Genomic DNA, 27,944 nt, shown 5'->3' on the forward strand with positions numbered 1-27,944 from the left:
ATAAAGCTGGCAGCGGATGTCTAAGATATAACTACATTCACTACAGAGACAAGTAGGGAAGCTCTACGATCTTAGTAGATCCGAAGTTCCACCTTCTAGTTTAGTACCCAACAAATGCTAGGACCTTAGAGATGTAATTCCCTACGGACATCATGATATAAAAGGTATAGCCTATGTCTTGTACTTAGTTATATGTAGAGCCCTTGACATTCTACCAGCGTATAGCCTGAGACCCCCCCTCCCCTTTTTGTAATCCAGTTCATCCCTACTTTACACTGTGGTCTCACTGTCAGTCCTGGGTTTCTAGGGAATAATGGCTAGGATTAGTACACAGTGGACACTCTAACTAGATAGTTTGAGTATGTATCTTTTTAATAATAGAATTGACAGCTTACTATCTAGATAAATCTCAGTTAGACTCCATATTCTAAGACCTATGTTTATGCTTTAGTGTTGAAACAAGGCTTCCACTAGATTTTTTAATCCAGATCTACTAAGATCGTAGAGCTTCCCTACTTGTCTCTGTAGTGAGAATGTAGTTATATCTTAGACATCCGCTGCCAGCTTTATCACCTGACAGCTGTTAACTGAGTCAGTTTTTAGTGAACCGGATATGGGGACCGTGTATATTCATCCCCAGATTTGCTAAGTTTCTAGCAGTGTCTAATAAGACTTTAGTATCCGCTAACACTGACCCAGTTAGGTTACATTGGCACGATGTGAGCTGTGAATATGACACTGTACAAGTGGTACAGGGTTGCCATGACAACCTGCTGCTGGCATACAGATGACGGCCCCTTTTTGGTTAGCCCAGTTGCATTGCGGCATGTTGCCATGGCAACACATAACACTGATTTGGTCATTGAGCGCTGCGAGTTGTCAGTAACCCGGATGCACACATGCCCCCTTAGACCACGCTGGATTGAGCGTGGTAGTGAATGGCGGACTACACATACTGCCTGGTAACCTACGTACATGTTGAACAAGTAAGCTGTTTTATACTGTTGTATCAATTTAATTTTATGCCCTATGTGTTTAATACATTACGTGCTGCAGAGGGTGGATTGAGGATTGTGTTGACTTTTATTATGTTGACTTTGGTTATGCTCCATAGCCACTCATTACACTGTCACAAATACACATTAATATGTCACAATAGATATATATTCTTTACACAGGCTTTTCTATTAATATTGTATACTATGGTGATATTATACAGAAGTGTAATTATTTTTGTTACCATACATCTCTTATTGAGTTGATTTGATGTATTTTGATTGGCTGAAATTTGATGGGGGAGGGGTTGGATTTGTTATTTAACACTGCTTGAATCACATTTTGGGTTGTCTGAGGAAGGGGTGAATGCCCGAAACGTCACTGCCGAATAAAATAGTTGTTGCATTTAAATCCAGTGAGTGCTTATCTTTATCCAGATTATATATATATATATATATATATATATATATATATATATATATAAAAATATATATATATATATTTACATATACACACATACATACACATTATAAAATATACAGGAATGCACATGAAAAAAATACATGAATTTGTTGTATACAAAAAAACATATACAGATTCTCATATGTATTTAGGGCTAGATTACAAGTGGAGCACATATTTTCCCGTTTACTGGCGCACTTTAAAAAACCAGTCATTACAAGCTTGCGGTTTCACTTTGCGAAATTAACCAGAGGTCAGACCTCTGGTTAATTAAAAAAATGTGCCCCAATTGTCCCTCAAATGAAGAGTGCAGTAGTTCAATATAAAATAAAAATAACAGAATTTATGCTTACCTGATAAATTACTTTCTCTTACAGGTGTATTCAGTCCACGGATTCATCCTTACTTGTGGGATATTCTCAATCCCTACAGGAAGTGGCAAAGAGAGCACACAGCAAAGCTGTCCATATAGCTCCCCTCAGGCTCCGCCCCCCCCAGTCATTCGACCGACGGTTAGGAGAAAAAGGAGAACCATAGAGTGCAGTGGTGACTGTAGTTATTGTAAATTAAATTTGAACCTGACTTAAATATCAGGGCAGGCCGTGGACTGAATACACCTGTAAGAGAAAGTAATTTATCAGGTAAGAATAAATTTGGTTTTCTCTTACTTGGTGTATTCAGTCCACGGATTCATCCTTACTTGTGGGATACCAATACGAAAGCAATAGGACACAGATGAAGGGAGGGAACAAGTCAGGTAACCTAAATGGAAGGCACCACTGCTTGTAAAACCTCTCCCCCAAAAATAGCCTCCGAAGAAGCAAAAGTATCAAATTTATAAAATGTGGCGAATGTATGCAGTGAAGACCAAGTTGCTGCCTTACAAATCTGTTCAACAGAAGCCTCATTCTTGAAAGCCCATGTGGAAGCCACAGCTCTGGTGGAATGAGCTGTAATTCGTTCAGGAGGCTGCTTACCAGCAGTCTCATAAGCCAATCGGATGATGCTTTTCAGCCAGAATGACAGAGAGGTAGCAGTCGCTTTCTGACCTCTCCTCTTACCAGAATACACAACAAACAAGGATGATGTTTGTCTGAAATCTTTGGTTGCTTTTAGATAGAACTTTAAAGCACGAACCACATCAAGATTGTGCAACAGTCGTTCCGTCTTAGAAACTGGATTAGGGCACAGAGAAGGAACAATAATTTCCTGGTTAATATTCCTATTAGAAACCACCTTTGGAAGGAAACCAGGTTTAGTACGTAAGACAACCTTATCTGCATGGAACACCAGATAGGGTGAATCACACTGCAAAGCAGACAATTCTGAAACTCTTCGAGCAGAAGAAATAGCTACTAAAAACAAAACTTTCCAAGATAATAACTTGATATCTATGGAATGCAAAGGTTCAAACGGAACCCCTTGAAGAACTGAAAGAACTAAATTTAGACTCCATGGAGGAGCCACAGGTCTGTAGACAGGCTTGATTCTAACTAGAGCCTGTGCAAACGCCTGAATGTCTGGTACAGCTGCCAGACGCTTGTGTAACAGAATAGACATAGCAGATATCTGTCCTTTTAAGGAACTAGCTGACAGACCTTTCTCCAAACCTTCTTGAAGAAAAGACAATATCCTTGGAATCCTAACCTTACTCCACGAGTAACCCTTGGATTCACACCAACAAAGATATTTCCGCCATATCTTATGGTAAATTTTTCTGGTGACAGGTTTTCTGGCCTGTATCAGAGTATCTATAACTGAATCAGAGAAACCCCGCTTAGCTAGGATTAAGCGTTCAATCTCCAAGCAGTCAGTTGCAGAGAAACTAGATTTGGATGCTTGAAAGGACCTTGGATTAGAAGATCCTGCCTCGATGGCAGTTTCCATGGTGGGAACGATGACATGTCCACTAGGTCTGCATACCAAGTCCTGCGTGGCCACGCAGGCGCTATCAGAATTACCAAAGCCTTCTCCTGTTTGATTCTGGCTATTAGCCGAGGGAGAAGAGGAAACGGTGGAAAGACATAAGCTAGACTGAATGACCAAGGCGCTATTAATGCATCTATCAATGCTGCCTTGGGATCCCTGGATCTGGATCCGTAAAGGGGAAGTTTGGTGTTCTGACGGGACGTCATCAGATCTAACTCTGGAATGCCCCAAAGCTGGGTCTGCTGAGCAAAGACCTCCGGGTGGAGTTCCCACTCCCCAGGATGGAAAGTCTGACGACTTAGAAAATCCGCCTCCCAGTTGTCTACCCCTGGGATGTGAATTGCAGATAGATGGCAGGAGTGATCCTCCGCCCATTTGATGATCTTGGTTACTTCCTTCATCACTAGGGAACTCTTTGTTCCTCCCTGATGATTGATGTACGCCACAGTCGTGATGTTGTCCGACTGAAACCTGATGAATTTGGCCTCTGCTAGTTGAGGCCACGCCTGGAGCGCATTGAATATCGCTCTAAGCTCCAAAATGTTTATCAGGAGAAGAGATTCTTCCCGAGACCATAGTCCCTGAGCCTTCAGGGAGTTCCAGACCGCACCCCAGCCTACCAGACTGGCATCGGTCGTGACAATGATCCACTCCGGTCTGCGGAAACTCATTCCCTGAGACAGGTGAACTTGAGACAACCACCAGAGAAGAGAGTCTCTGGTTCTTTGATCCATTTGAACTTGAGGAGACAAATCTGCGTAATCTCCATTCCACTGTTTGAGCATGCACAGCTGCAGTGGTCTGAGATGGATTCGGGCGAAAGGGACTACGTCCATTGCCGCAACCATTAAACCAATAACTTCCATGCATTGAGCCACGGAAGGCCGAGGAATGGAATGAAGAACTCGGCAAGTATTCAGCAGTTTTTTCACTTCCTGACCTCTGTCAGAAAGATTTTCATTTCTACCGAGTCTATTAGTGTTCCCAGAAAGGGAACCCTTGTGAGCGGGGACAGAGAACACTTTTCTACGTTCACCTTCCACCCGTGAGACCTTAGAAAGGCCAGAACGATGTCCGTATGAGCCTTGGCTCTGTGAAAGGACGACACCTGTATTAATATGTCGTCTAGGTAAGGTGCTACTGCAATGCCCCGCGGTCTTAGAACCGCTAGAAGGGACCCTAGCACCTTTGTGAAAATTCTGGGAGCGGTGGCCAACCCGAAAGGAAGGGCCACGAACTGGTAATGTTTGTCCAGAAAGGCGAACCTTAGGAACTGATGGTGATCTTTGTGGATAGGAATATGTAGGTATGCATCCTTTAGATCCACGGTAGTCATATATTGACCTTCCTGGATCATCGTCAAGATTGTCCGAATGGTTTCCATCTTGAAAGACGGAACTCTGAGGAATTTGTTTCGAATCTTTAGATCCAGGATTGGCCTGAAAGTTCCCTCTTTTTTGGGAACTACGAACAGGTTTGAGTAAAAGCCCAGTCCTTGTTCTGCAATTGGAACTGGGTGTATTACTCCCATTTTTAGGAGATCTTCTACACAGCGTAAGAACGCCTGTTTCTTTGTTTGGTTTGAAGACAAACGAGAACTGTGGAACCTTCCCCTTGGGGGAGAATCCTTGAATTCTAGAAGGTACCCCTGAGCAACTATTTCTTATGCCCAGGGATCCGGAACATCTCTTGCCCAAGCCTGAGCAAAGAGAGAAAGTCTGCCCCCTACTAGATCCAGTCCCGGATCGGGGGCTACCCCTTCATGCTGTCTTGGTAGCAGGAGCAGGCTTCTTGGCCTGTTTACCCTTATTCCAGCCCTGCATGGGTTTCCAGGTTGCTTTGGGCTGGGAAGTGTTATCTTGCTTTGCGACAGCAGAGGTTGCAGCTGGTCCGCTCCTGAAGTTGCGAAAGGAGCGAAAATTAGCCTTGTTTTTGGCCTTAAACGGCCTATCTTGTGGAAGGGCATGACCCTTGCCCCCCAGTGATATCTGAGATAATTTCTTTCAGCTCTGGGCCGAAAAGAGTCTTCCCCTTGAAGGGAATATTTAACAGTTTTGTTTTGGACGACACATCCGCCGACCATGATTTGAGCCAAAGCGCTCTTCGAGCCATGATGGCAAAACCTGAGTTTTTTGCCGCTAGTTTAGCTAACTGGAAAGCGGCATCAGTGATAAACGAATTAGCCAGCTTTAGAGCATGAATTCTATCCATGACCTCATCGTATGAAGTCTCCCTCTGGAGCGACTCCTCCAGGGCCTCGAACCAAAAAGCCGCTGCAGTAGTTACAGGAATTATGCAGGCAATTGGTTGAAGTAGAAAACCTTGCTGAACAAAAATTTTCTTCAGCAATCCTTCCAATTTTTTTTATCCATAGGATCTTTGAAAGCACAACTGTCCTCTATTGGTATAGTTGTACGCTTAGCAAGTGTTGAAACTGCCCCCTCCACCTTAGGGACCGTCTGCCACTCGTCCCACCTGGGGTCATTTGTGGGGAACATTTTCTTAAAGATAGGAGGGGGAACAAAGGGTACCCCTGGTCTCTCCCACTCCCTAGTCACAATATCCGCCACCCTCTTTGGGATCGGAAATGCCTATACGGGGACCTCTAAAAACCTGTCCATCTTACACAATTTTTCTGGGACCACCATGGGGTCACAATCATCCAGCGTAGCTAAAACCTCCTTAAGCAGTACGCGGAGGTGTTCCAGCTTAAATTTAAACGCTAAGGAATCTGAATCTGCTCGCTGAGAAACTTTCCCTGTATAAGAAATTTCTCCCTCAGACAGACCTTCCCTCACTGCTACTTCTGAGTTTTGTGAGGGTACTACAGATAAATTATCCACAGCGTCTGATTGCTCATCCTCTGTATTTAAAACTGAGCTATCGCGCTTTCTTGGAAAAACTGGCAGTTTGGATAAAAATGCTGCAAGGGAATTATCCATCACTGCTGCTAATTGTTGTAAAGTAATAGGGGCCAATGCGCTAGAGGTACTAGGCATCGCTTGCGCGGGCGTAACTGGTGTAGACACGTGGGGGGAGGAAGAAGGACTATCCTCATTACCCTCCATTAAGGAATCATCTTGGGCAGCATTTTTAATTGTCACTGGATGATCTTTAAAATGCTTAGATGTTTTTGCACAATTTAAACATAAATGCAATGGGGGTACTGCCATGGCTTTTGAACATAAAGAACAAGGTCTATCTGAAGGCTCAGACATGTTTGACAGACTCAGACAACACTAAAATATTGAAAAAAATACTTTTTGAAAAAAAGTTACTGTCTCTTTAAATAATAAAAGGCACACACTTTTTTACCAAATCATCAAAAAACATCCGATCTTAATGAAATTTACACCACATGATCCTAATGCCTTGAAATGATTGCACACAAATTTTCAAATAGTTTAACCCCTTAATGCCCAAACCGGAGCAAAATGAAGTAAACACCCGGTTTAACCCACTACAGTACGATGCCACAGTCTTTGCTGTGGCTTTACCTTCCTTTAGGGTTAATTGCAGGTGTAAATTAAGCCTCCCTGAAGTCCTCCTGTACTCTAAAGGCTCTGCACATGAAGCTGCATGGAGCTGTGTTGCAAATTAACTGCGCAATTGAGGCGCGAAAATGAGGCCCCCTCCTTCATTACTCCAGAGTTATGGGGCCTTTCTGAGTCAGATTAGCTGTCTTACAAAATGCCAGGCGTAAAAAAGTCCCCAAAAAGTGTTTCCAACGTCTAAAACGCTTAATAAATATAAGATTACCCTAATAAAGTAATCGATTTAGCCCATCACAGTGTCTGTCAGTATTAAAGCTCTTAACTGAAGCCATCATTCTATACTGAGTCTCAGAAAATGGCTTACCTTCCCTCATGGGATTTCTGTCAGTCTTCTAGCACTACCAGGTCTTGTTAGAAAAATGACTGAACATACCTTAAAGGGATACTAAACCCAATTTTTTTATTTCATGATTCAGACAGAGCATGAGATTTTAAGCACCTTTCTAATTTACTCCTATTATCAATTTTTCTTTGTTCTCATGCTATCTTGATTTGAAAAAGCAGTACTGTAAGCTTTAGAGCCAGACCATTTTTTGTTCAGCACATGGGTAGCACTTGCTGATTTGTGGCTAAATGTAGCAAACCAATCAGCAGCTCTACCAAGGTGCTGAACTAAAAAATGGGCCGGCTCCTAACCTTTTATTACTGCTTTTTCAAATCAAGATAACACGAAAACAAAAAAAAATTGATAATAGGAGTAAATTAGAAAGTTGCTTAAAATTGCATGCTCTATCTGAATCATTAAAGAAAAAATGAGGGGTTAGTATCCCTTTAACCCCTTAATGACAACTGACGTACCCTGTACGTCCTGCAAAAACTAGCAGTTAGTGACAATGGACGTACCTGGTACGTCAGTTGTTTAAGAGAGTGCTGGAAGCGATCGCAATTGCTTCCAGCAGTTCTCAGGGTATTGCAGTGATGCCTCGATATGGAGGCATCCTGCAATACCTTTTAACAAGCTTCCGATGCAGAGAGAGCCACTCTGTGGCCCTCTCTGCACCGGTATCAATGGTGCAGTGTTCCGGGGGGAAGGGAAGCAAAGAGGCGGCAGCGTGCGAGCGAGCGCGTGCACGTGGGGCGCGCGTGCACGTGGGGGGCGCGTGCGCATATTAGCCACTGACACCAATGAAAAAAAAAAGAAAGTTCAAAACATAAAAAAAAAAATATATACATATAAAAGGATCTGGGGGGGGGGGGGGTTGGGGGTATTGAGGTGGGGGGCTGCTACACTACAGAAAAGTTTATAAATATTTTTGGGGGCAAAATTTATAAATATTTTTGGGGGCAAATTGGGTACTGGCAGACAGCTGCCAGTACCCAAGATGGCGGCAATTAAGTAGCAGGGAGGGTTAAAGAGCTGTTTGGTGGGGGATCAGGCAGGTTGGGGGCTAAGGCAGGGCTCCATTACAGCAGAATACATTTTTAAAAAAAATAAAATAAAAAAAACTCCTTTTATTTAGTACTGGCAGACTTTCTGCCAGTACTTAAGATGGCGGGGACAATTGTGGGGTGGGGGAGGGAAGAGAGCTGTTTGGGAGGGATCAGGGGGTGGGATGTGTCAGGTGGGAGGCTGATCTCTACACTAAAGCTAACATTAACCCTGCCAGCGCCCTACAAGCTACCTAATTAACTCCTTCACTGCTGGGCATAATTCACGTTTTGTGCGCAGCAGCATTTAGCGGCCTTCTAATTAACAAAAAGCAACGCCAAAGCCATATATGTCTGCTATTTCTGAACAAAGGGGATCCCAGAGAAGCTTTTACAACCATTTGTGCCATAATTGCACAAACTGTTTGTAAATAATTTCAGTGAGAAACCTAAAATTGTGAAAAATTTAAAGGTTTTTTTTATTTGCTCGCATTTGGCGGTGAAATGGTGGCATGAAATATACCAAAATTGGCCTAGATCAATACTTGGAGTTGTCTACTACACTAAACTAAAGCTAAAATTAACCCTACAAGCTCCCTACATGCTCCCTAATTAACCCCTTCACTGCTGGGCATAAAACACGCGTGGTGCGCAGCGGCATTTAGCGGCCTTCTAATTACCAAAAAGCAACCCCAAAGCCATATAAGTATGCTATTTCTGAACAAAGGCGATCCCAGAGAAGCATTTACAACCATTTGTGCCATAATTGCAGAAGCTGTTTGTAAATAATTTCAGTGGGAAACCTAAAGTTTGTGACAAAATGTGTGAAAAAGTGAACATTTTTTTTAATTTGATCGCATTTGGCGGTGAAACGGTGGCATGAAATATACCAAAATGGGCCTAGATCAATACTTTGGGATGTCTTCTAAAAAAAAATATATACATGTCAATGGATATTCAGGTATTCCTTACAGATATCAGTGTTCCAATGTAACTAGCGCTAATTTTGAAAAAAAAGTGAAAAAAAAGTGGTTTGGAAATAGCGAAGTGCTACAAAAAAAGCAAAGAACATGTAAACATTGGGTATTTCTAAACTCAGGACAAAATTTAGAAACTATTTAGCATGGGTGTTTTTTAGTGGTTGTAGATGTGTAACAGATTTTGGGGGTCAAAGTTAGAAAAAGTGTGTTTTTTCCATTTTTTCCTCATATTTTATAAAATTTTTTTATAGTAAATTATAAGATATAATGAAAATAATGGTATCTTTAGAAAGTCCATTTAATGGCGAGAAAAACGGTATATAATATGTGTGGGTACAGTAAATGAGTAAGAGGAAAATTACAGCTGAACACAAACACCACAGAAATGTAAAAAACAGAATTTATGTTTACCTGATAAATTACTTTCTCCAACGGTGTGTCCGGTCCACGGCGTCATCCTTACTTGTGGGATATTCTCTTCCCCAACAGGAAATGGCAAAGAGCCCAGCAAAGCTGGTCACATTATCCCTCCTAGGCTCCGCCTACCCCAGTCATTCGACCGACGTTAAGGAGGAATATTTGCATAGGAGAAACCATATGTTACCGTGGTGACTGTAGTTAAAGAAAATAAATTATCAGACCTGATTAAAAAAACCAGGGCGGGCCGTGGACCGGACACACCGTTGGAGAAATTAATTTATCAGGTAAACATAAATTCTGTTTTCTCCAACATAGGTGTGTCCGGTCCACGGCGTCATCCTTACTTGTGGGAACCAATACCAAAGCTTTAGGACACGGATGAAGGGAGGGAGCAAATCAGGTCACCTAAATGGAAGGCACCACGGCTTGCAAAACCTTTCTCCCAAAAATAGCCTCAGAAGAAGCAAAAGTATCAAATTTGTAAAATTTAGAAAAAGTGTGCAGTGAAGACCAAGTCGCTGCCTTACATATCTGATCAACAGAAGCCTCGTTCTTGAAGGCCCATGTGGAAGCCACAGCCCTAGTGGAGTGAGCTGTGATTCTTTCAGGAGGCTGCCGTCCGGCAGTCTCATAAGCCAATCGGATAATGCTTTTAATCCAGAAGGAGAGAGAGGTAGAAGTTGCTTTTTGACCTCTCCGTTTACCAGAATAAACAACAAACAAAGACAAAGTTTGTCTGAAATCCTTAGTAGCTGCTAAGTAAAATTTGAGAGCACGAACTACATCCAAGGTGTGCAACAAACGTTCCTTCTTTGAAACTGGATTAGGACACAAAGAAGGCACAACTATCTCCTGGTTAATGTTCTTGTTAGAAACAACTTTTGGAAGAAAACCAGGTTTAGAACGCAAAACCACCTTATCTGCATGGAACACCAGATAAGGAGAAGAACACTGCAGAGCAGATAATTCTGAGACTCTTCTAGCAGAAGAAATTGCAACCAAAAACAAAACTTTCCAAGATAATAACTTAATATCAACGGAATGTAAGGGTTCAAACGGAACCCCCTGAAGAACTGAAAGAACTAGGTTGAGACTCCAAGGAGGAGTCAAAATTTTGTAAACAGGCTTGATTCTAACCAGAGCCTGAACAAAGGCTAGAACATCTGGCACAGCTGCCAGCTTTTTGTGAAGTAACACAGACAAGGCAGAAATCTGTCCCATCAAGGAACTTGCAGATAATCCTTTTTCCAATCCTTCTCGAAGGAAGGATAGACTCTTAGGAATCTTAACCTTGTCCCAAGGGAATCCTGCAGATTCACACCAACAGATATACCAAATTATGTGGTAATTTTTCTGGTTACAGGCTTTCAGGCCTGAACAAGAGTATTAATAACAGAATCTGAGAACCCTCGCTTTGATAAGATCAAGCGTTCAATCTCCAAGCAGTCAGCTGGAGTCGGTCGAACGGACCTAGAACAAGAAGGTCTCGTCTCAAAGGTAGCTTCCATGGTGGAGCCGATGACATATTCACCAGATCTGCATACCAAGTCCTGCGTGGCCACGCAGGAGCTATCAAAATCACCGACGCCCTCTCCTGATTGATCCTGGCTACCAGCCTGGGGATGAGAGGAAACGGCGGGAACACATAAGCTAGTTTGAAGGTCCAAGGTGCTACTAGTGCATCCACTAGAGCCGCCTTGGGATCCCTGGATCTGTACCCGTAGTAAGGAACTCTGAAGTTCTGACGAGAGGCCATCAGATCCATGTCTGGAATGCCCCACGGTTGAGTGACTTGGGCAAAGATTTCCGGATGGAGTTCCTACTCCCCCGGATGCAATGTCTGACGACTCAGAAAATCCACTTCCCAATTTTCCACTCCTGGGATGTGGATAGCAGACAGGTGGCAGGAGTGAGACTCCGCCCATAGAATGATTTTGGTCACTTCTTCCATCGCTAGGGAACTCCTTGTTCCCCCCTGATGGTTGATGTATGAACTTGGCCCTCGCTAGCTGAGGCCAAGCTTTGAGAGCATTGAATATCGCTCTCAGTTCCAGAATATTTATCGGTAGAAGAGATTCTACCCGAGACCAAAGACCCTGAGCTTTCAGGGATCCCCAGACCGCGCCCCAGCTCATCAGACTGGCGTCGGTCGTGACAATGACCCACTCTGGTCTGCGGAAGGTCATCCCTTGTGACAGGTTGTCCAGGGACAGCCACCAACGGAATGAGTCTCTGGTCCTCTGATTTACTTGTATCTTCGGAGACAAGTCTGAATAGTCCCCATTCCACTGACTGAGCATGAACAGTTGTAATGGTCTTAGATGAATGCGCACAAAAGGAACTATGTCCATTGCCGCTACCGTCAACCTATCACTTCCATGCACTGCGCTATGGAAGGAAGAGGAACGGAATGAAGTATCCGACAAGAGTCTAGAAGTTTTGTTTTTCTGGCTTCTGTCAGAAAAATCCTCATTTCTAAGGAGTCTATTATAGTTCCCAAGAAGGGAACCCTCGTTGACGGAGATAGAGAACTCTTTTCCACGTTCACTTTCCATCCGTGAGATCTGAGAAAGGCCAGGACAATGTCCGTGTGAGCCTTTACTTGAGGAAGGGACGACGCTCGAATCAGAATGTCGTCCAAGTAAGGTACTACAGCAATGCCCCTTGGTCTTAGCACCGCCAGAAGGGACCCTAGTACCTATGAGAAAATCCTAGGAGCAGTGGCTAATCCGAAAGAAAACGCCACGAACTGGAAATGCTTGTCCAGGAATGCAAACCGTAGGAACCGATGATGTTCCTTGTGGATAGGAATATGTAGATACGCATCCTTGAAATCCACCTTGGTCATGAATTGACCTTCCTGGATGGAAGGAAGAAGTGTTCGAATGGTTTCCATCTTGAACGATGGAACCTTGAGAAACTTGTTCAAGATCTTGAGATCTAAGATTGGTCAGAACGTTCCCTCTTTTTTGGGAACTATGAACAGATTGGAGTAGAACCCCATCCCTTGTTCTCCTAATGGAACAGGATGAATCACTCCCATTTTTAGCAGGTCTTCTACCCAATGTAAGAATGCCTGTCTTCTTATGTGGTCTGAAGACAACTGAGACCTGTGGAACCTCCCCCTTGGAGGAAGCCCCTTGAACTCCAGAGAATAACCTTGGGAGACTATTTCTAGCGCCCAAGGATCCAGAACATCTCTTGCCCCAGCCTGAGCGAAGAGAGAGAGTCTGCCCCCCACCAGATCCGGTCCCGGATCGGGGGCCCGCATTTCATGCTGTCTTGGTAGCAGTGGCAGGTTTCCTGGCCTGCTTTCCTTTGTTCCAGCCTTGCATAAGTCTCCAGGCTGGATTGGCTTGAGAAGTATTACCTTCCTGCTTAGAGGACGTAGCCCTTGGGGCTGATCCTTTTCTGCGAAAGGGACGAAACTTAGGTTTATTTTTGGTCTTGAAAAGACCTATCCTGAGGAAGGGCGTGGCCCTAGCCCCCAGTGATATCAGAGATAATCTCTTTCAAGTCAGGGCCAAAGAGTGTTTTTCCCCTTGAAAGGAATGTCAAGCAATTTGTTCTTGGAAGACGCATCCGCTGCCCAAGATTTTAACCAAAGCGCTCTGCGCCACAATAGCAAACCCAGAATTTTTTCGCCGCTAACCTAGCCAATTGCAAGGTGGCGTCTAGGGTGAAAGAATTAGCCAATTTAAGAGCACGAATTCTGTCCATAATCTCCTCATAAAAAGAAGAATTACTAATAATCGCCTTTCCTAGCTCATCAAACTAGAAACACGCGGCTGCAGTGACAGGGACAATGCATGCAATTGGTTGTAGAAGGGAACCTTGCTGAACAAACATCTTTAGCAGACCTTCTAATTTTTTATCCATAGGATCTTGGAAAGCACAACTATCTTCTATGGGTATAGTGGCGCGCTTGTGTAGAGTAGAAACCGCCCCCTCGACCTTGGGGACTGTCTGCCATCAGTCCTTTCTGGGGTCGACTATAGGAAAACAATTTTATAAATATGGGGGGAGGTACTAAAGGTATACCGGGCCTGTCCCATTCTTTACTAACAATGTACGCCACCCGCTTGGATATAGGAAAAGCTTCGGGGGGCCCCGGGGCCTCTAAGAACTTTTCCATTTTACATAATGGTTCTGGAATGACCAGATAATCACAATCATCCAAATTGGATAACACCTCCTTAAGCAGAGCGCGGAGATGTTCCAACTTAAATTTAAAAGTAATCACATCAGGTTCAGCTTGTTGAGAAATGTTTCCTGAATCTGAAATTTCTCCCTCAGACAAAACCTCCCTGGCCCCCTCAGACTGGTGTAGGGGCCCTTCAGGAACCATATCATCAGCGTTCTCATGCTCTACAGAATTTTCTAAAACAGAGCAGTCGCGTTTTCGCTGATAAGTGGGCATATTGGCTAAAATGTTTTTGATAGAATTATCCATTACAGCCGTTAAATGTTGCATAGTAAGGAGTATTGGCGCACTAGATGTACTAGGGGCCTCCTGTATGGGCAAGACTGGTGTAGACGAAGGAGGGGATGATGCAGTACCATGCTTACTCCCCTCACTTGAGGAATCATCTTGGGCATCATTTTTACTAAATTTTTTATGACATAAAATACATATAGTTAAATGAGAAGGAACCTTGGTTTCCCCACAGTCAGAACACAATCTATCTGGTAGTTCAGACATGTTAAACAGGCATAAACTTGATAACAAAGCACAAAAAAACGTTTTAAAATAAAACCGTTACTGTCACTTTAAATTTTAAACTAAACACACTTTATTACTGCAATTGCGAAAAAGTATGAAGGAATTGTTCAAAATTCACCAAAATTTCACCACAGTGTCTTAAAGCCTTAAAAGTATTGCACACCAAATTTGGAAGCTTTAACCCTTAAAATAACGGAACCGGAGCCGTTTTTATATTTAACCCCTTTACAGTCCCTGGAATCTGCTTTGCTGAGACCCAACCAAGCCCAAAGGGGAATACGATACCAAATGATGCCTTCAGAAAGCCTTTCTGTGTAACAGAGCTCCACACACATGCAGCTGCATGCCATGCTGTCCTCAAAAACAAGTGCGCCATACCGGCGCGAAAATGAGGCTCTGACTATGATTAGGGAAAGCCCCTAAAGAATAAAGTGTCAAAAACAGTGCCTGCCGATATAATCATATCAAAATACCCAGAATAAATGATTCCTCAAGGCTAAATATGTGTTAATAATGAATCGATTTAGCCCAGAAAAAGTCTACAGTCTTAATAAGCCCTTGTGAAGCCCTTATTTACTATCTTAATAAACATGGCTTACCGGATCCCATAGGGAAAATGACAGCTTCCAGCATTACATCGTCTTGTTAGAATGTGTCATACCTCAAGCAGTAAGAGACTGCACACTGTTCCCCCAACTGAAGTTAATTGCTCTCAACAGTCCTGTGTGGAACAGCCATGGATTTTAGTTACGGTGCTAAAATCATTTTCCTCATACAAACAGAAATCTTCATCTCTTTTCTGTTTCTGAGTAAATAGTACATACCAGCACTATTTTAAAATAACAAACTCTTGATTGAATAATAAAAACTACAGTTAAACACTAAAAAACTCTAAGCCATCTCCGTGGAGATGTTGCCTGTACAACGGCAAAGAGAATGACTGAGGTAGGCGGAGCCTAGGAGGGATCATGTGACCAGCTTTGCTGGGCTCTTTGCCATTTCCTGTTGGGGAAGAGAATATCCCACAAGTAAGGATGACGCCGTGGACCGGACACACCTATGTTGGAGAAATAGCCATTGTCATTAAGGGTAAGAAAATTGAAAAATGGTCCGGTCATTAAGGGGTTAAAGGGACACTGTACCCAAAAAAATTCTTTCGTGATTCAGATTGAGCATGAAATTTTAAGCAACTTTCTAATTTACTCCTATTATCAAATTTTCTTCATTCTCTTGGTATCTTTATTTGAAATGCAAGAATGTAAGTTTAGATGCCGGCCCATTTTTTTGTGGACAACCTGGGTTGTCCTTGCTGATTGGTGGATAAATTCATCCACCAATAAAAAAGTGCTGTCCAGAGTACTGAAACCAAAAAAAACATAATTTATGTAAGAACTTACCTGATAAATTCATTTCTTTCATATTAGCAAGAGTCCATGAGCTAGTGACGTATGGGATATACATTCCTACCAGGAGGGGCAAAGTTTCCCAAACCTCAAAATGCCTATAAATACACCCCTCACCACACCCACAATTCAGTTTAACGAATAGCCAAGAAGTGGGGTGATAAGAAAAAAGTGCGAAAGCATAAAAAATAAGGAATTGGAATAATTGTGCTTTATACAAAAAAAATCATAACCACCACAAAAAAGGGTGGGCCTCATGGACTCTTGCTAATATGAAAGAAATGAATTTATCAGGTAAGTTCTTACATAAATTATGTTTTCTTTCATGTAATTAGCAAGAGTCCATGAGCTAGTGACGTATGGGATAATGACTACCCAAGATGTGGATCTTTCCACGCAAGAGTCACTAGAGAGGGAGGGATAAAATAAAGACAGCCAATTCCTGCTGAAAATAATCCACACCCAAAATAAAGTTTAAATGAAAACATAAGCAGAAGATTCAAACTAAAACAGCTGCTATGTACTTTTCTACCAAAAACTGCTTCAGAAGAAGAAAACACATCAAAATGGTAGAATCTAGAAAAAGTATGCAAAGAAGACCAAGTTGCTGCTTTGCAAATTTGATAAACCGAAGCATCATTCCTAAACGCCCAGGAAGTAGAAACTGACCTAGTAGAATGAGCTGTAATCCTCTGAGGCGGAGTTTTACCCGACTCAACATAGGCATGATGAATTAAAGATTTCAACCAAGATGCCAAATAAATGGCAGAAGCTTTCCGGCCTTTTCTAGAACCGGAAAAGATGACAAATAGACTAGAAGTCTTTCGGAAAGTCTTAGTAGCTTCAACATAATATTTCAAAGCTCTAACAACATCCAAAGAATGCAATGATTTCTCCTTAGAATTCTTAGGATTAGGGCATAATGAAGGAACTACAATTTCTCTATTAATGTTGTTGGAATTCACAACCTTAGGTAAAAATTCAAAAGAAGTTCGCAACACTGCCTTATCCTGATGAAAAATCAGAAAAGGAGACTCACAAGAAAGAGCAGACAATTCAGAGACTCTTCTGGCAGAAGAGATGGCCAAAAGGAACAAAACTTTCCAAGAAAGTAATTTAATGTCCAATGAATGCATAGGTTCAAACGGAGGAGCTTGAAGAGCCCCCAGAACCAAATTCAAACTCCAAGGAGGAGAAATTGACTTAATGACAGGTTTAATACGAACCAAGGCTTGTACAAAACAATGAATATCAGGAAGATTAGCAATCTTTCTGTGAAAAAGAACAGAAAGAGCAGAGATTTGACCTTTCAAGGAACTTGCGGACAAACCTTTATCTAAACCATCCTGAAGAAACTGTAAAATTCTCGGAATTCTAAAAGAATGCCAGGAAAAATGATGAGAAAGACACCAAGAAATATAAGTCTTCCAGACTCTATAATATATCTCTCTAGATACAGAATTACGAGCCTGTAACATAGTATTAATCACAGAGTCAGAGAAACCTCTTTGACCAAGAATCAAGCGTTCAATCTCCATACCTTTAAATTTAAGGATTTGAGATCCTGATGGAAAAAAGGACCTTGCGACAGAAGGTCTGATCTTAACGGAAGAGTCCACGGTTGGCAAGAGGCCATCCGGACAAGATCCGCATACCAAAACCTGTGAGGCCATGCTGGAGCTACCAGCAGAACAAACGAGCATTCCTTCAGAATCTTGGAGATTACTCTTGGAAGAAGAACTAGAGGCGGAAAGATATAGGCAGGATGATACTTCCAAGGAAGTGATAATGCATCCACTGTCTCCGCCTGAGGATCCCGGGATCTGGACAGATACCTGGGAAGTTTCTTGTTTAGATGAGAAGCCATCAGATCTATTTCTGGAAGTTCCCACATTTGAACAATCTGAAGAAATACCTCTGGGTGAAGAGACCATTCGCCCGGATTCAACGTTTGGCGACTGAGATAATCCGCTTCCCAATTGTCTATTCCTGGAATATGAACCGCAGAGATTAGACAGGAGCTGGATTCCGCCCAAACCAGAATTCGAGATACTTCTTTCATAGCCAGAGGACTGTGAGTCCCTCCTTGATGATTGATGTATGCCACAGTTGTGACATTGTCTGTCTGAAAACAAATGAACGATTCTCTCTTCAGAAGAGGCCAAGACTGAAGAGCTCTGAAAATTGCACGGAGTTCCAAAATATTGATCGGTAATCTCACCTCCTGAGATTCCCAAACCCCTTTGTGCTGTCAGAGACCCCCACACAGCTCCCCAACCTGTAAGACTTGCATCTGTTGAAATTACAGTCCAGGTCGGAAGAACAAAAGAAGCCCCCTGAACTAAACGATGGTGATCTGTCCACCACGTCAGAGAGTGTCGTACAATCGGTTTTAAAGATATTAATTGAGATATCTTTGTGTAATCCCTGCACCACTGGTTCAGCATACAGAGCTGAAGAGGCCGCATGTGAAAACGAGCAAAGGGGATCGCGTCCGATGCCGCAGTCAGACCTAGAATTTCCATGCATAAGGCTACCGAAGGGAAAGATTGTGACTGAAGGTTTCGACAAGCTGATATCAACTTTAGATGTCTCATGTCTATCAAAGATAGAGTCATGGATACTGAATCTATCTGAAAACCTAAAAAGGTTACCTAAGTCTGAGGAATCAATGAACTTTTTGGTAAATTGATCCTCCAACCATGATGTTGAAGAAACAACACAAGTCGATTTGAATGAGATTCTGCTAAATATGAAGACTGAGCAAGTACCAAGATATCGTCCAAATAAGGAATACCACAATACCCTGTTCTCTGATTACAGACAGAAGGGCACCGAGAACCTTCGTAAAAAATTATTGGAGCTGTAGATAGGCCAAACGGCAGAGCCACAAACTGGTAATGCTTATCTAGGAAAGAGAATCTCAGAAACTGATAGTGATCTGGATGAATCGGAATATGCAGATATGCATCCTGTAAAACTATAGTAGAAATATAATGCCCTTGTTGAACAAAAGGCAGGATAGTCCTTACAGTTACCATTTTGAATGTTGGTATCCTTACATAACGATTCAATATTTTTAGATCCAGAACTGGTCTGAAGGAATTTTCCTTCTTTGGTACAATGAAGAGATTTGAATAAAAACCCCAGTCCCTGTTCCAGAACTGGAACTGGCAAAATTACTCCAGTCAACTCTAGATCTGAAACACATTTCAGAAATGCTTGAGCCTTCGCTGGGTTTACTGGGACACGGGAAAGAAAAAATCTCTTTGCAGGAGGCCTTATCTTGAAGCCAATTCTGTACCCTTCTGAAACAATGTTCTGAATCCAAAGATTGTGAAGGGAATTGATCCAAATTTCTTAGAAAAAACGTAATCTGCCCCCTACCAGCTTAGCTGGAATGAGGGCCGCACCTTCATGTGGACTTAGGAGCTGGCTTTGATTTTCTAAAAGGCTTGGATTTATTCCAGACTGGAGATGGTTTCCAAACTGATACCGCTCCTGAGGATGAAGGATCAGGTTTTTGTTCCTTGTTGTGACAAAAGGAATGAAAACGATCATTACCCTGGAAAGAAAGGGAAAGCAGAGTAGACTTAGAAGACATAACAGCATTCCAAGTCTTAAGCCATAAAGCTCTTCTAGCTAAAATAGCTAGAGACACAACTCTAATGATATCAAAGATGGCATTACAAATAAAATTATTAGCATGTTGAAGAATAAAAATGCTATGAGAATTATGATCTGTTACTTGTTGCGCTAAAGCTTCTAACCAAAAGATGAAGCTGCAGCAACATCCGCTAAAGATATAGCAGGTCTAAGAAGATTACCTGAACACAAGTAAGCTTTTCTTAGAAAGGATTCAATTTTCCTATCTAAAGGATCCTTAAGGAAGTACCATCTGCCGTAGGAATAGTACGCTTAACAAGAGTAGAGACAGCCCCATCAACTTTAGGGATTTAGTCCCAAAACTCTAATCTGTCAGATGGCACAGGATATAATTGCTTAAAACGTTTAGAAGGAGTAAATGAATTACCCAAATTATTCCATTCCCTGGAAATTACTTCAGAAATAGCACTAGGGACAGGAAAAAACTTCTGGAATAACTACAAGAGATTTAAAAACCTTATCTAAACGTTTAGATTTAGTATCAAGAGGACCAGAATCCTCAATTTCTAATGCAATTAGGACTTCTTTAAGTAAAGAACGAATACATTTAATTTAAATAAATATGAAGATTTATCAGCATCAACCTCTGAGACAGAATCCTCTGAACCAGAAGAACCATTATCAGAATCAGAATGATGATGTTCATTTAAAAATTCATCTGAAAAATGAGAAGTTTTAAAAGACTTTTTACATTTACTAGAAGGAGGAATAACAGACATAGCCTTCTTAATGGATTTAAAAACAAAATCTCTTATGTTATCAGGAACACTCTGAGTATTAGATGTTGACAGAACAGCAACAGGTAATGTAACAGTACTTAAAGGAAATATTATCTGCATAAACAGTTTGTCATGACAAAACAGTACAAACAACAGCTGGAGGAAGAGATACCATAAGTTTACAGTAGATACACTTAGCTTTGGTAGCTCCAGCCCCAGGCAGGGATATTCCAGAAGTATCTTCTGACTCAGCTTCAACGTGGGACATCTTGCAATATGTAATAGAAAAAACAACATATAAAGCAAAATTGATCAAATTCCTTAAATGACAGTTTCAGGAATGGGAAAAAAATGCCAGAGAATAAGCTTCTAGCAACCAGAAGCAAAAAATCAATGAGACTTAAATAATGTGGAGACAAAAGTGACGCCCATATTTTTTCGCGCCAAAAAAAGACGCCCACATTATTTGGCGCCTAAATGCTTTTGGCGCCAAAAATGACGCCACATCCGGAACGCCGACACTTTTGGCGCAAAAGAACGTCAAAAATGACGCAACTTCCGGCGACACGTATGACGCCGGAAACAGAAAATAATTTTTGCGACAAAAAAGTCAGCGCCAAGAATGACGCAATAAAATGAAGCATTTTCAGCCCCCGCGAGCCTAACAGCCCACAGGGAAAGTCAAATTTTTAAGGTAAGAAAAAAATTAATTATTCATATGCATTATCCCAAATATGAAACTGACTGTCTGAAATAAGGAATGTTGAACATCCTGAGTCAAGGCAAATAAATGTTTGAATACATATATTTAGAACTTTATATAAAAAGTGCCCAACCATAGCTTAGAGTGTCACAGAAAATAAGACTTACTTACCCCAGGACACTCATCTACATGTAGTAGAAAGCCAAACCAGTACTGAAACGAGAATCAGTAGAGGAAATGGTATATATAAGAGTATATCGTCGATCTGAAAAGGGAGGTAAGAGATGAATCTCTACGACCGATAACAGAGAACCTATGAAATAGACCCCGTAGAAGGAGATCACTGCATTCAAATAGGCAATACTCTCCTCACATCCCTCTGACATTCACTGCACGCTGAGAGGAAAACCGGGCTCCATCCTGCTGCGGAGCGCATATCAACGTAGAATCTAGCACAAACTTACTTCACCACCTCCATAGGAGGCAAAGTTTGTAAAACTGATTTGTGGGTGTGGTGAGGGGTGTATTTATAGGCATTTTGAGGTTTGGGAAACTTTGCCCCTCCTGGTAGGAATGTATATCCCATACGTCACTAGCTCATGGACTCTTGCTAATTACATGAAAGAAAGCTTAGATGCCTTCTTTTTCAAATAATGATAGCAAGAGAACGAAGAAAAATTGATAATAGGAGTAAAAAATTTGGGTTCAGTGTCCCTTTAAGCAGTATAAGCCTGCAAACTGTCCCCCCCCCCCCACTGAAGTTCTCCTGTACTCAACAGTCCTGTGTGGGAACAGCAATGGATTTTAGTTACAACATGCTAAAAACTTTTTCCTCTCAGCAGAAATCTTCATCACTTTCTGTCTCAGAGTAAATAGTACCAACCGGCACTATTTTAAAATAACAAACTCTTGATTAAAGAAATAAAAACTACAAATCTAACACCACATACTCTTTACCCTCCCGTGGAGATGCTAAATGTTAGAGCGGCAAAGAGAATGACTGGGGGGGGCGGAGCCTGAGGGGAGCTATATGGACAGCTTTGCTGTGTGCTCTCTTTGCCACTTCCTGTAGGGATTGAGAATATCCCACAAGTAAGGATGAATCCGTGGACTGAATAGACCAAGTAAGAGAAATATACTGAACATACCTCAGAGCAGTTAATTCTGCAGGCCGTTCCCCCAGCTGAAGTTTTCCCATACTCTTCAGTTATGTGTGAGAACAGCAGTGGACCTTAGTTACAACCTGCTAAGATCATCAAAAACCTCATGCAGAACTCTTCTTCTAATTTCTGCCTGAGGTAAAAACAGTACAACGCCGGTACCGTTTAAAAATAACAAACTTTTGATTGAAGATAAACTACACTAATTCACCACATATCTCTTGATACTTCCTTTCTTGTCGAGAGCTGCAAGAGAATGACTGGGAGTGGCAGTTAGGGGAAGAGCTATATAGACAGCTCTGCTGTGGGTGCCTCTTGCAGCTTCCTGTTGGGAAGGAGAATATACCACAAGTAATGGATGAATCCGTGGACTGGATACACCTTACAAGAGAAATCTGTGAAAAAAAAACCAACATGCAAAGTGATGTATGAACCAAAAATCGACACTTCAAATTAGCCTTATGTTAAAATTTGTCATAAAAATGTTGTGAGATGTAGAGGTCGAAATATAAAATGAAAATATGTTACACAATAGTAAATAAAATAACACACTAATAATATAGAAGGGAAAATCGTATTCCCAATCCCAAATGCGCTTAATAAGTAAAGTATAATAATAATAAACTTGGAGCTTATATTTTGGGGGGAACAAAACACACACACAGATAATTTACTTAAACACAAATAAGTGGTTATGATTTTATTCATATTCTTTTAGAACTCCTAATTGTTTTAAAACAGACACTGAACAGGTTAAATAGCTACACATCCTTGATCTGCGAGCAGAGGAACAGAATGTAAGAACAGAGCAAAAGATACGGCACTGCAAGTCCATCTGCGTATGCTAATGTTCAAGGTCGATTATAAAACTAGATCCTAATTCCTAACAATCTAAACATCTAAAATATAAAAGGAGGCCCCTCTAAAAACCACTTGTTTAGCTGAATGCCGTTTTATTTTTCTGAAAAATTATCATACTGTAAGTGAACACTTAATGATATAATTAAAGGGACAGTCAACACTAGAATTTTTGTTTGTTTTAAAAGATAGATAATCCCTTAATTACCCATTCCCCAGTTTTGCATAACCAACACAGTTATAATACACATTTTACCTCTGTAATTACCCTGAATCTAAGCCTCTGCAGACTGCCCCTTATTTCAGTTCTTTTGACAGACTTGCATTTTAGCCAATCAGTGCTCACTCCTCGGTAAATTCACGTGCATGAGCTACATGTTATCTATATGAAACACATGAACTAACGCCTATAGTGGTCAAAATGCATTCAGCTTAGAGGCAGCCTTCAAGGTTTAAGAAATTAGCATATAAACCTCCTAGGTTTAGCTTTCAATTAAGAATACCAAGAGAACAAAACTAAACTGCTGATAAAAGTAAATAGGAAAGTTGTTTAAAATTACATGCCCTATCTGAAGCATGAAAGTTTTTTTTGGACTTGATTGTCTCTAAGTCAGGAAAGGTCAGAACACACCTACTTAGACATATTTTAGAGCATACATCCTCCACAGATGCTTACCCTTCTTTGAGAGTTACTGACTCATTCATTCCACTTGGTTCTTTACTTTCAGTAGATGAGATTTCCTCTAGAAACTAGGAGAAAAAAAGTTTGCAACTGCAGTAATGAAAATAAAAAAGGCACTTGATTTTACAGAACAAAGAAGAAGAAAAAAGACAGGACTATTAGCTCCACCTGCAGTCATGGTTTGTAGTTTCAAGATACATTTCTCTGGAATAAATAGAATACAATATGCCTTAGTAATTATCTGCCTATCCAGCCTTAATCATGAAGCTTGATTTAGGCCAGGTAGGCTGAAACATTGCTGGTTTTAGTGCCATTATGGATTGAATAAAGAAGTTGGTTCTGTATTGGTGCAGGGTCAATTTTTTTTGGATTATCTCTTTAGGAGTTTACAGTGAATCTGATCTATGTGCACCTTAAAACACAGGGAGCCATTGATTATCTGCAGACCCAAATATTGGGTCCCCAGAGGCAGAACTTTACTTTCTGCGATGAGATTTTTTTTAGTGAAAATATTTCTGCAAGTCATTTTTAAATAAAATTCAATTTTAAATTAGACCGTTACACTAAGGCACCAGTTCAATTGCAATGTGTTGGTTAACTGAAGAATAAAGCAATTTTTAAAGTTTTATAATATAGTGCAGTAGTTGAACATTGCATTACAAATTAGCTGCATCCAAAAAAATTTTTTTTTTTAAATGTCTCTTTAATAAATCTGTACTAATAAAAAGATGCAGTGCTCTTACATTCAGAATAAACAGCTTTGCAGACTGGGAAAGGCTAGGGGGGGCGGGTTTGAAAAAAATCTCAGAGCCAGTCAACAAGCAATGCGCTGCTGCTTTGCAGCGCTACTGCATATTTGACTGCTCACTTCAAACTGCACTTTGCCTTGGATGCACTGTGTTAAGGAAAATTTACACAGTGCAGCCAGAGCACAGTTCTGTTTGAAGAGAACTGTCTAATGTGGAGCAGTACTACAAAGTTCAAGCACTAACAGTTCCTGCATGCATCCTGTTCTTTCTGCAGACATGCTGCATTTTCTGCGATGACATCTCACATCACTGTATGTTCTGCCTTGGGGATTGGGTCTAACTAATTATTTGGTATTTACATACCTTTTTAACATTAGATGTGTAGGTCTCCTCTTCAAACATCTTGAAGAAATCACACATAAACGGCTCTTTAAAACTTGCCTGAAAAACAGATTTTATTGTTAAATGATGTAATTATTATGGACATTTATTTTGCACTGCACTTAAAATCAAACTTACCGACTTACTCTTTGACAGATTTCCAACACATCCCAATGTCTGGATGGTTTTTGAAAGTAGAGTTAATATCCGAGATGTCTGTGAATCCTGAAAAAATAATGAAATGGAAAAAGCCAACACATATAAAAACAGAATAGCAAACACAAATGCAGATATTCATTATGCATTATTATATAACCTCTAAGGTTGTATTTGGTGCTGATAAGAATTTTTTTACAATAAAAGCACACTTCTTTGTGAAACCACCAGAAGCATTACAGGTACAATACCCTTTATCAAAATGCTTGGGACCAGAAAAGGTTTAGATTTTGGAATATTTATATCTTTAAAATGGGACAGTTTGGAGAGGGGATGGAACTAAGTATAAACAATATCTTATGCAATTTAAGCAATATTTACAAGTCATAATACAGTTATACATGTACCCAATCCTTTGTCTAAAGTCTATACTTTGCTTTTACTTGCCAAAACTTATTTCTGTAATTCTGCCTTTCTGATTCCAACCCTGGCTACTCCTGAACAATCTTCTGTTTGCTGTGTGTGTACTGTACCCGGTATCCAGTTTCCATCTGCTTGTTTCCTGTGCCAAGCCTTTACCATACAGAAGCCAAGTATTCTGCTTGAGTCTGAGGTTCTGCCTGTTCGATCTATCCTTTGCACTGTCCCTTGTAAAGCACATATCCCTGGCTACTCTTCAACCAAGCTGGGGTCTGCAGCCTTGAAGGGTATAATCAAGGTTCCAGTCAATCAAAGAATACATGAGTAACCACTTTGGTACAACCATTGAGAAACTCATTCTACAATCCAGAGTACACCTCTTGGAACTTACAAGTAGAAAGGTGTATAGGCTAACCTGTAAATTCCCCAGAAGAGAGAGGTTTTGTCTTTAAAAGCTTTTAGAACGGGTGTTATTTTAATCCTGCGAAAGAAGGTTTTACCTTGTGGTGAATTAACTTCCACTGCGAGTAAATAATAGTTTATTCAAATAAGATTTGATTATGAAACCCAGACGTGAAAACTAAAAGTCTCTCAGCTTCACATTTATTGAATATGTTTCATTATGTAGCAAGAATGAGTATGATTTTAGCATTTTCAACATTTTGCATGATGGACTACTTGAGGGATTCTGTGACTCAAAATACAAAAAATATATAAAAATAATAGCACAAAGAGGACATCACTTACTGGACAATGCGGTCGAAGGTGGAAACTGTGTGGGGACAATAAGGCCACTGCAAAGAACCTCAGGAACACAAAACTGCTGACTGCAGAATACTGCACATGGGGATCTTCTAAAGAAAGAAAGGGAACAGTCACACATAATGCCACAGGCAACATTACCGCTTTCAGTATACCATGCAGTACTAAGTATACTTCTCATACGCAAAGCAATGTGACACATGAACACCAAAAGATGTGACAAATGAACAGCAAAAAAGTTAAACAGTGACAAAATTATGAATTTGTGGCATGTACAGGTGTCTTCTGTGTATTTAATATAAAAAAATCCATATTTTTTATATATACTGTCAATGTTTTCATGACGCATAACACATCTTATAAGTGTTTTTCGAGATCACTCACATGGGATCTGTCTTCAGACGCCTGTACGTGCACATGGCATGAAATTACTGCTCTATTGTGTTATAATGGATTTTATTGATTTAAAGTGAATGTCAATTTTGATGCTAAAGTGCCCGGTTTTTAAAAATTTGATTAAAAACAGGGGCACTTTAATTAATCAAAATGTACATTTCACTCCTGTTGAGAAAAAAAAACTTACCATTTTATCTTCACAGCAGCTCCAGCTTCCTCCATCCGTCGCAAAGCCTCTTCCTGGGTCTAAAAGGAGGAATCCGGCTTCCTCCAATCACGGTGTTGAATCAGACACTGATTCCCCCGGGGGAGAATCCGTGATTGGAGGATGACCTATCCATCATATCTGACATCAGAAATGGCTTGCAACAACCGGAGGAAGCTGGAGCTGCTGTGAAGATTAAAAGGTAAGTTTTTTTTTCTCAACAGGAGTGAAATGTAAATTTTGATGAATTAAAGTGCCCCTGTTTTTAATCAAATTTTTAAAAACCCGGCACTTTAGCATCAAAATTGACATTCACTTTAAGTATGTGAACAGGAGCACAAAACGTGGAACTAAAAAGCATGTGAATGAAATGTGATAGAATGAGAGCAAATGAGGTACACAATACAAAAATGAGATAGACGTATCAAGATACAAACGTAATGTTACTGCGCAAACCTCTTCATTCAGCTGCCTCCTCCGTCCTAATACTTCAGGAGCAAGAAGCAGCTAAACGAAACAAAGCAAAGCCTCTAAGCAAATTGAAACAATGAGATGCGTTGCACTAACAATACACAACACTCCCAATCTGTTGCAGAGCGGATGATAAAACACAACAATCCAAAGTGGTGGCACATGCAAATCTTTTTAAAACCACCACTCCTACCACTAAATTGAAAGAATAGAAATATGACACTGAGCAAATGATGCTGACAGCATAGGACAAGGATGGATAAAGGCATGTGTAGCTGTCTGACAGGCACCACAGTAAATAAAATCATTCAAATACTATCACAATTGTGATGTGCGTACATTTTTTTTTTTAAGTTATGCACAATACACTCAAAAACAACAGTATCAAAGTAGAACAAGTTAATATTATTGCAAGTACCAAAGAGTAAACATTACACAGTATACAGTTTTCATGGATATACTTCTAATTATGAGGAGCAAGAACATTAGAGCATAACCAGGCTATAAAATTCTGATAGAGTAATCCTTCCCAAAATCATGTTGACTAGTTTCTTGAGAACCTTAATACAATGCTTAAAAACGGTTAAATCTGATTTAATTTAGGTCAAATGTTACATATACGCATCCCATATAAAACACATATTAAAGTATTCGTCTAATCGTTTTATGGTTGAGTAGTGGAACTTTTCCAGTTGTATGTTAAGGGACTCTAAGCTTCTCCATTCTATCATTGAGGCAATAGTAAGCTTTTTCCAATTTCTTGGAATCAATTGTTTTGCAC

General features: G+C 40.8%; 1 protein-coding gene across 1 annotated transcript in view; it reads right to left on the reverse strand.

Annotated features, from left to right (window-relative positions):
* Positions 1 to 27,944, reverse strand: part of RASA2 (RAS p21 protein activator 2) — a gene marked incomplete in the record, with an annotated part of 722,923 nt that overhangs the window by 200,573 nt on the left and 494,406 nt on the right. The window contains 4 exon segments of the mRNA XM_053709823.1: positions 23,618 to 23,691; positions 24,736 to 24,813; positions 24,892 to 24,978; positions 26,077 to 26,183. Of these exon segments, the coding sequence (XP_053565798.1) occupies positions 23,618 to 23,691; positions 24,736 to 24,813; positions 24,892 to 24,978; positions 26,077 to 26,183 (346 nt within the window).

The sequence above is a fragment of the Bombina bombina genome, chromosome 4, assembly GCF_027579735.1.
Source record: "Bombina bombina isolate aBomBom1 chromosome 4, aBomBom1.pri, whole genome shotgun sequence".
Taxonomy (NCBI): Eukaryota; Metazoa; Chordata; class Amphibia; order Anura; family Bombinatoridae; genus Bombina; species Bombina bombina.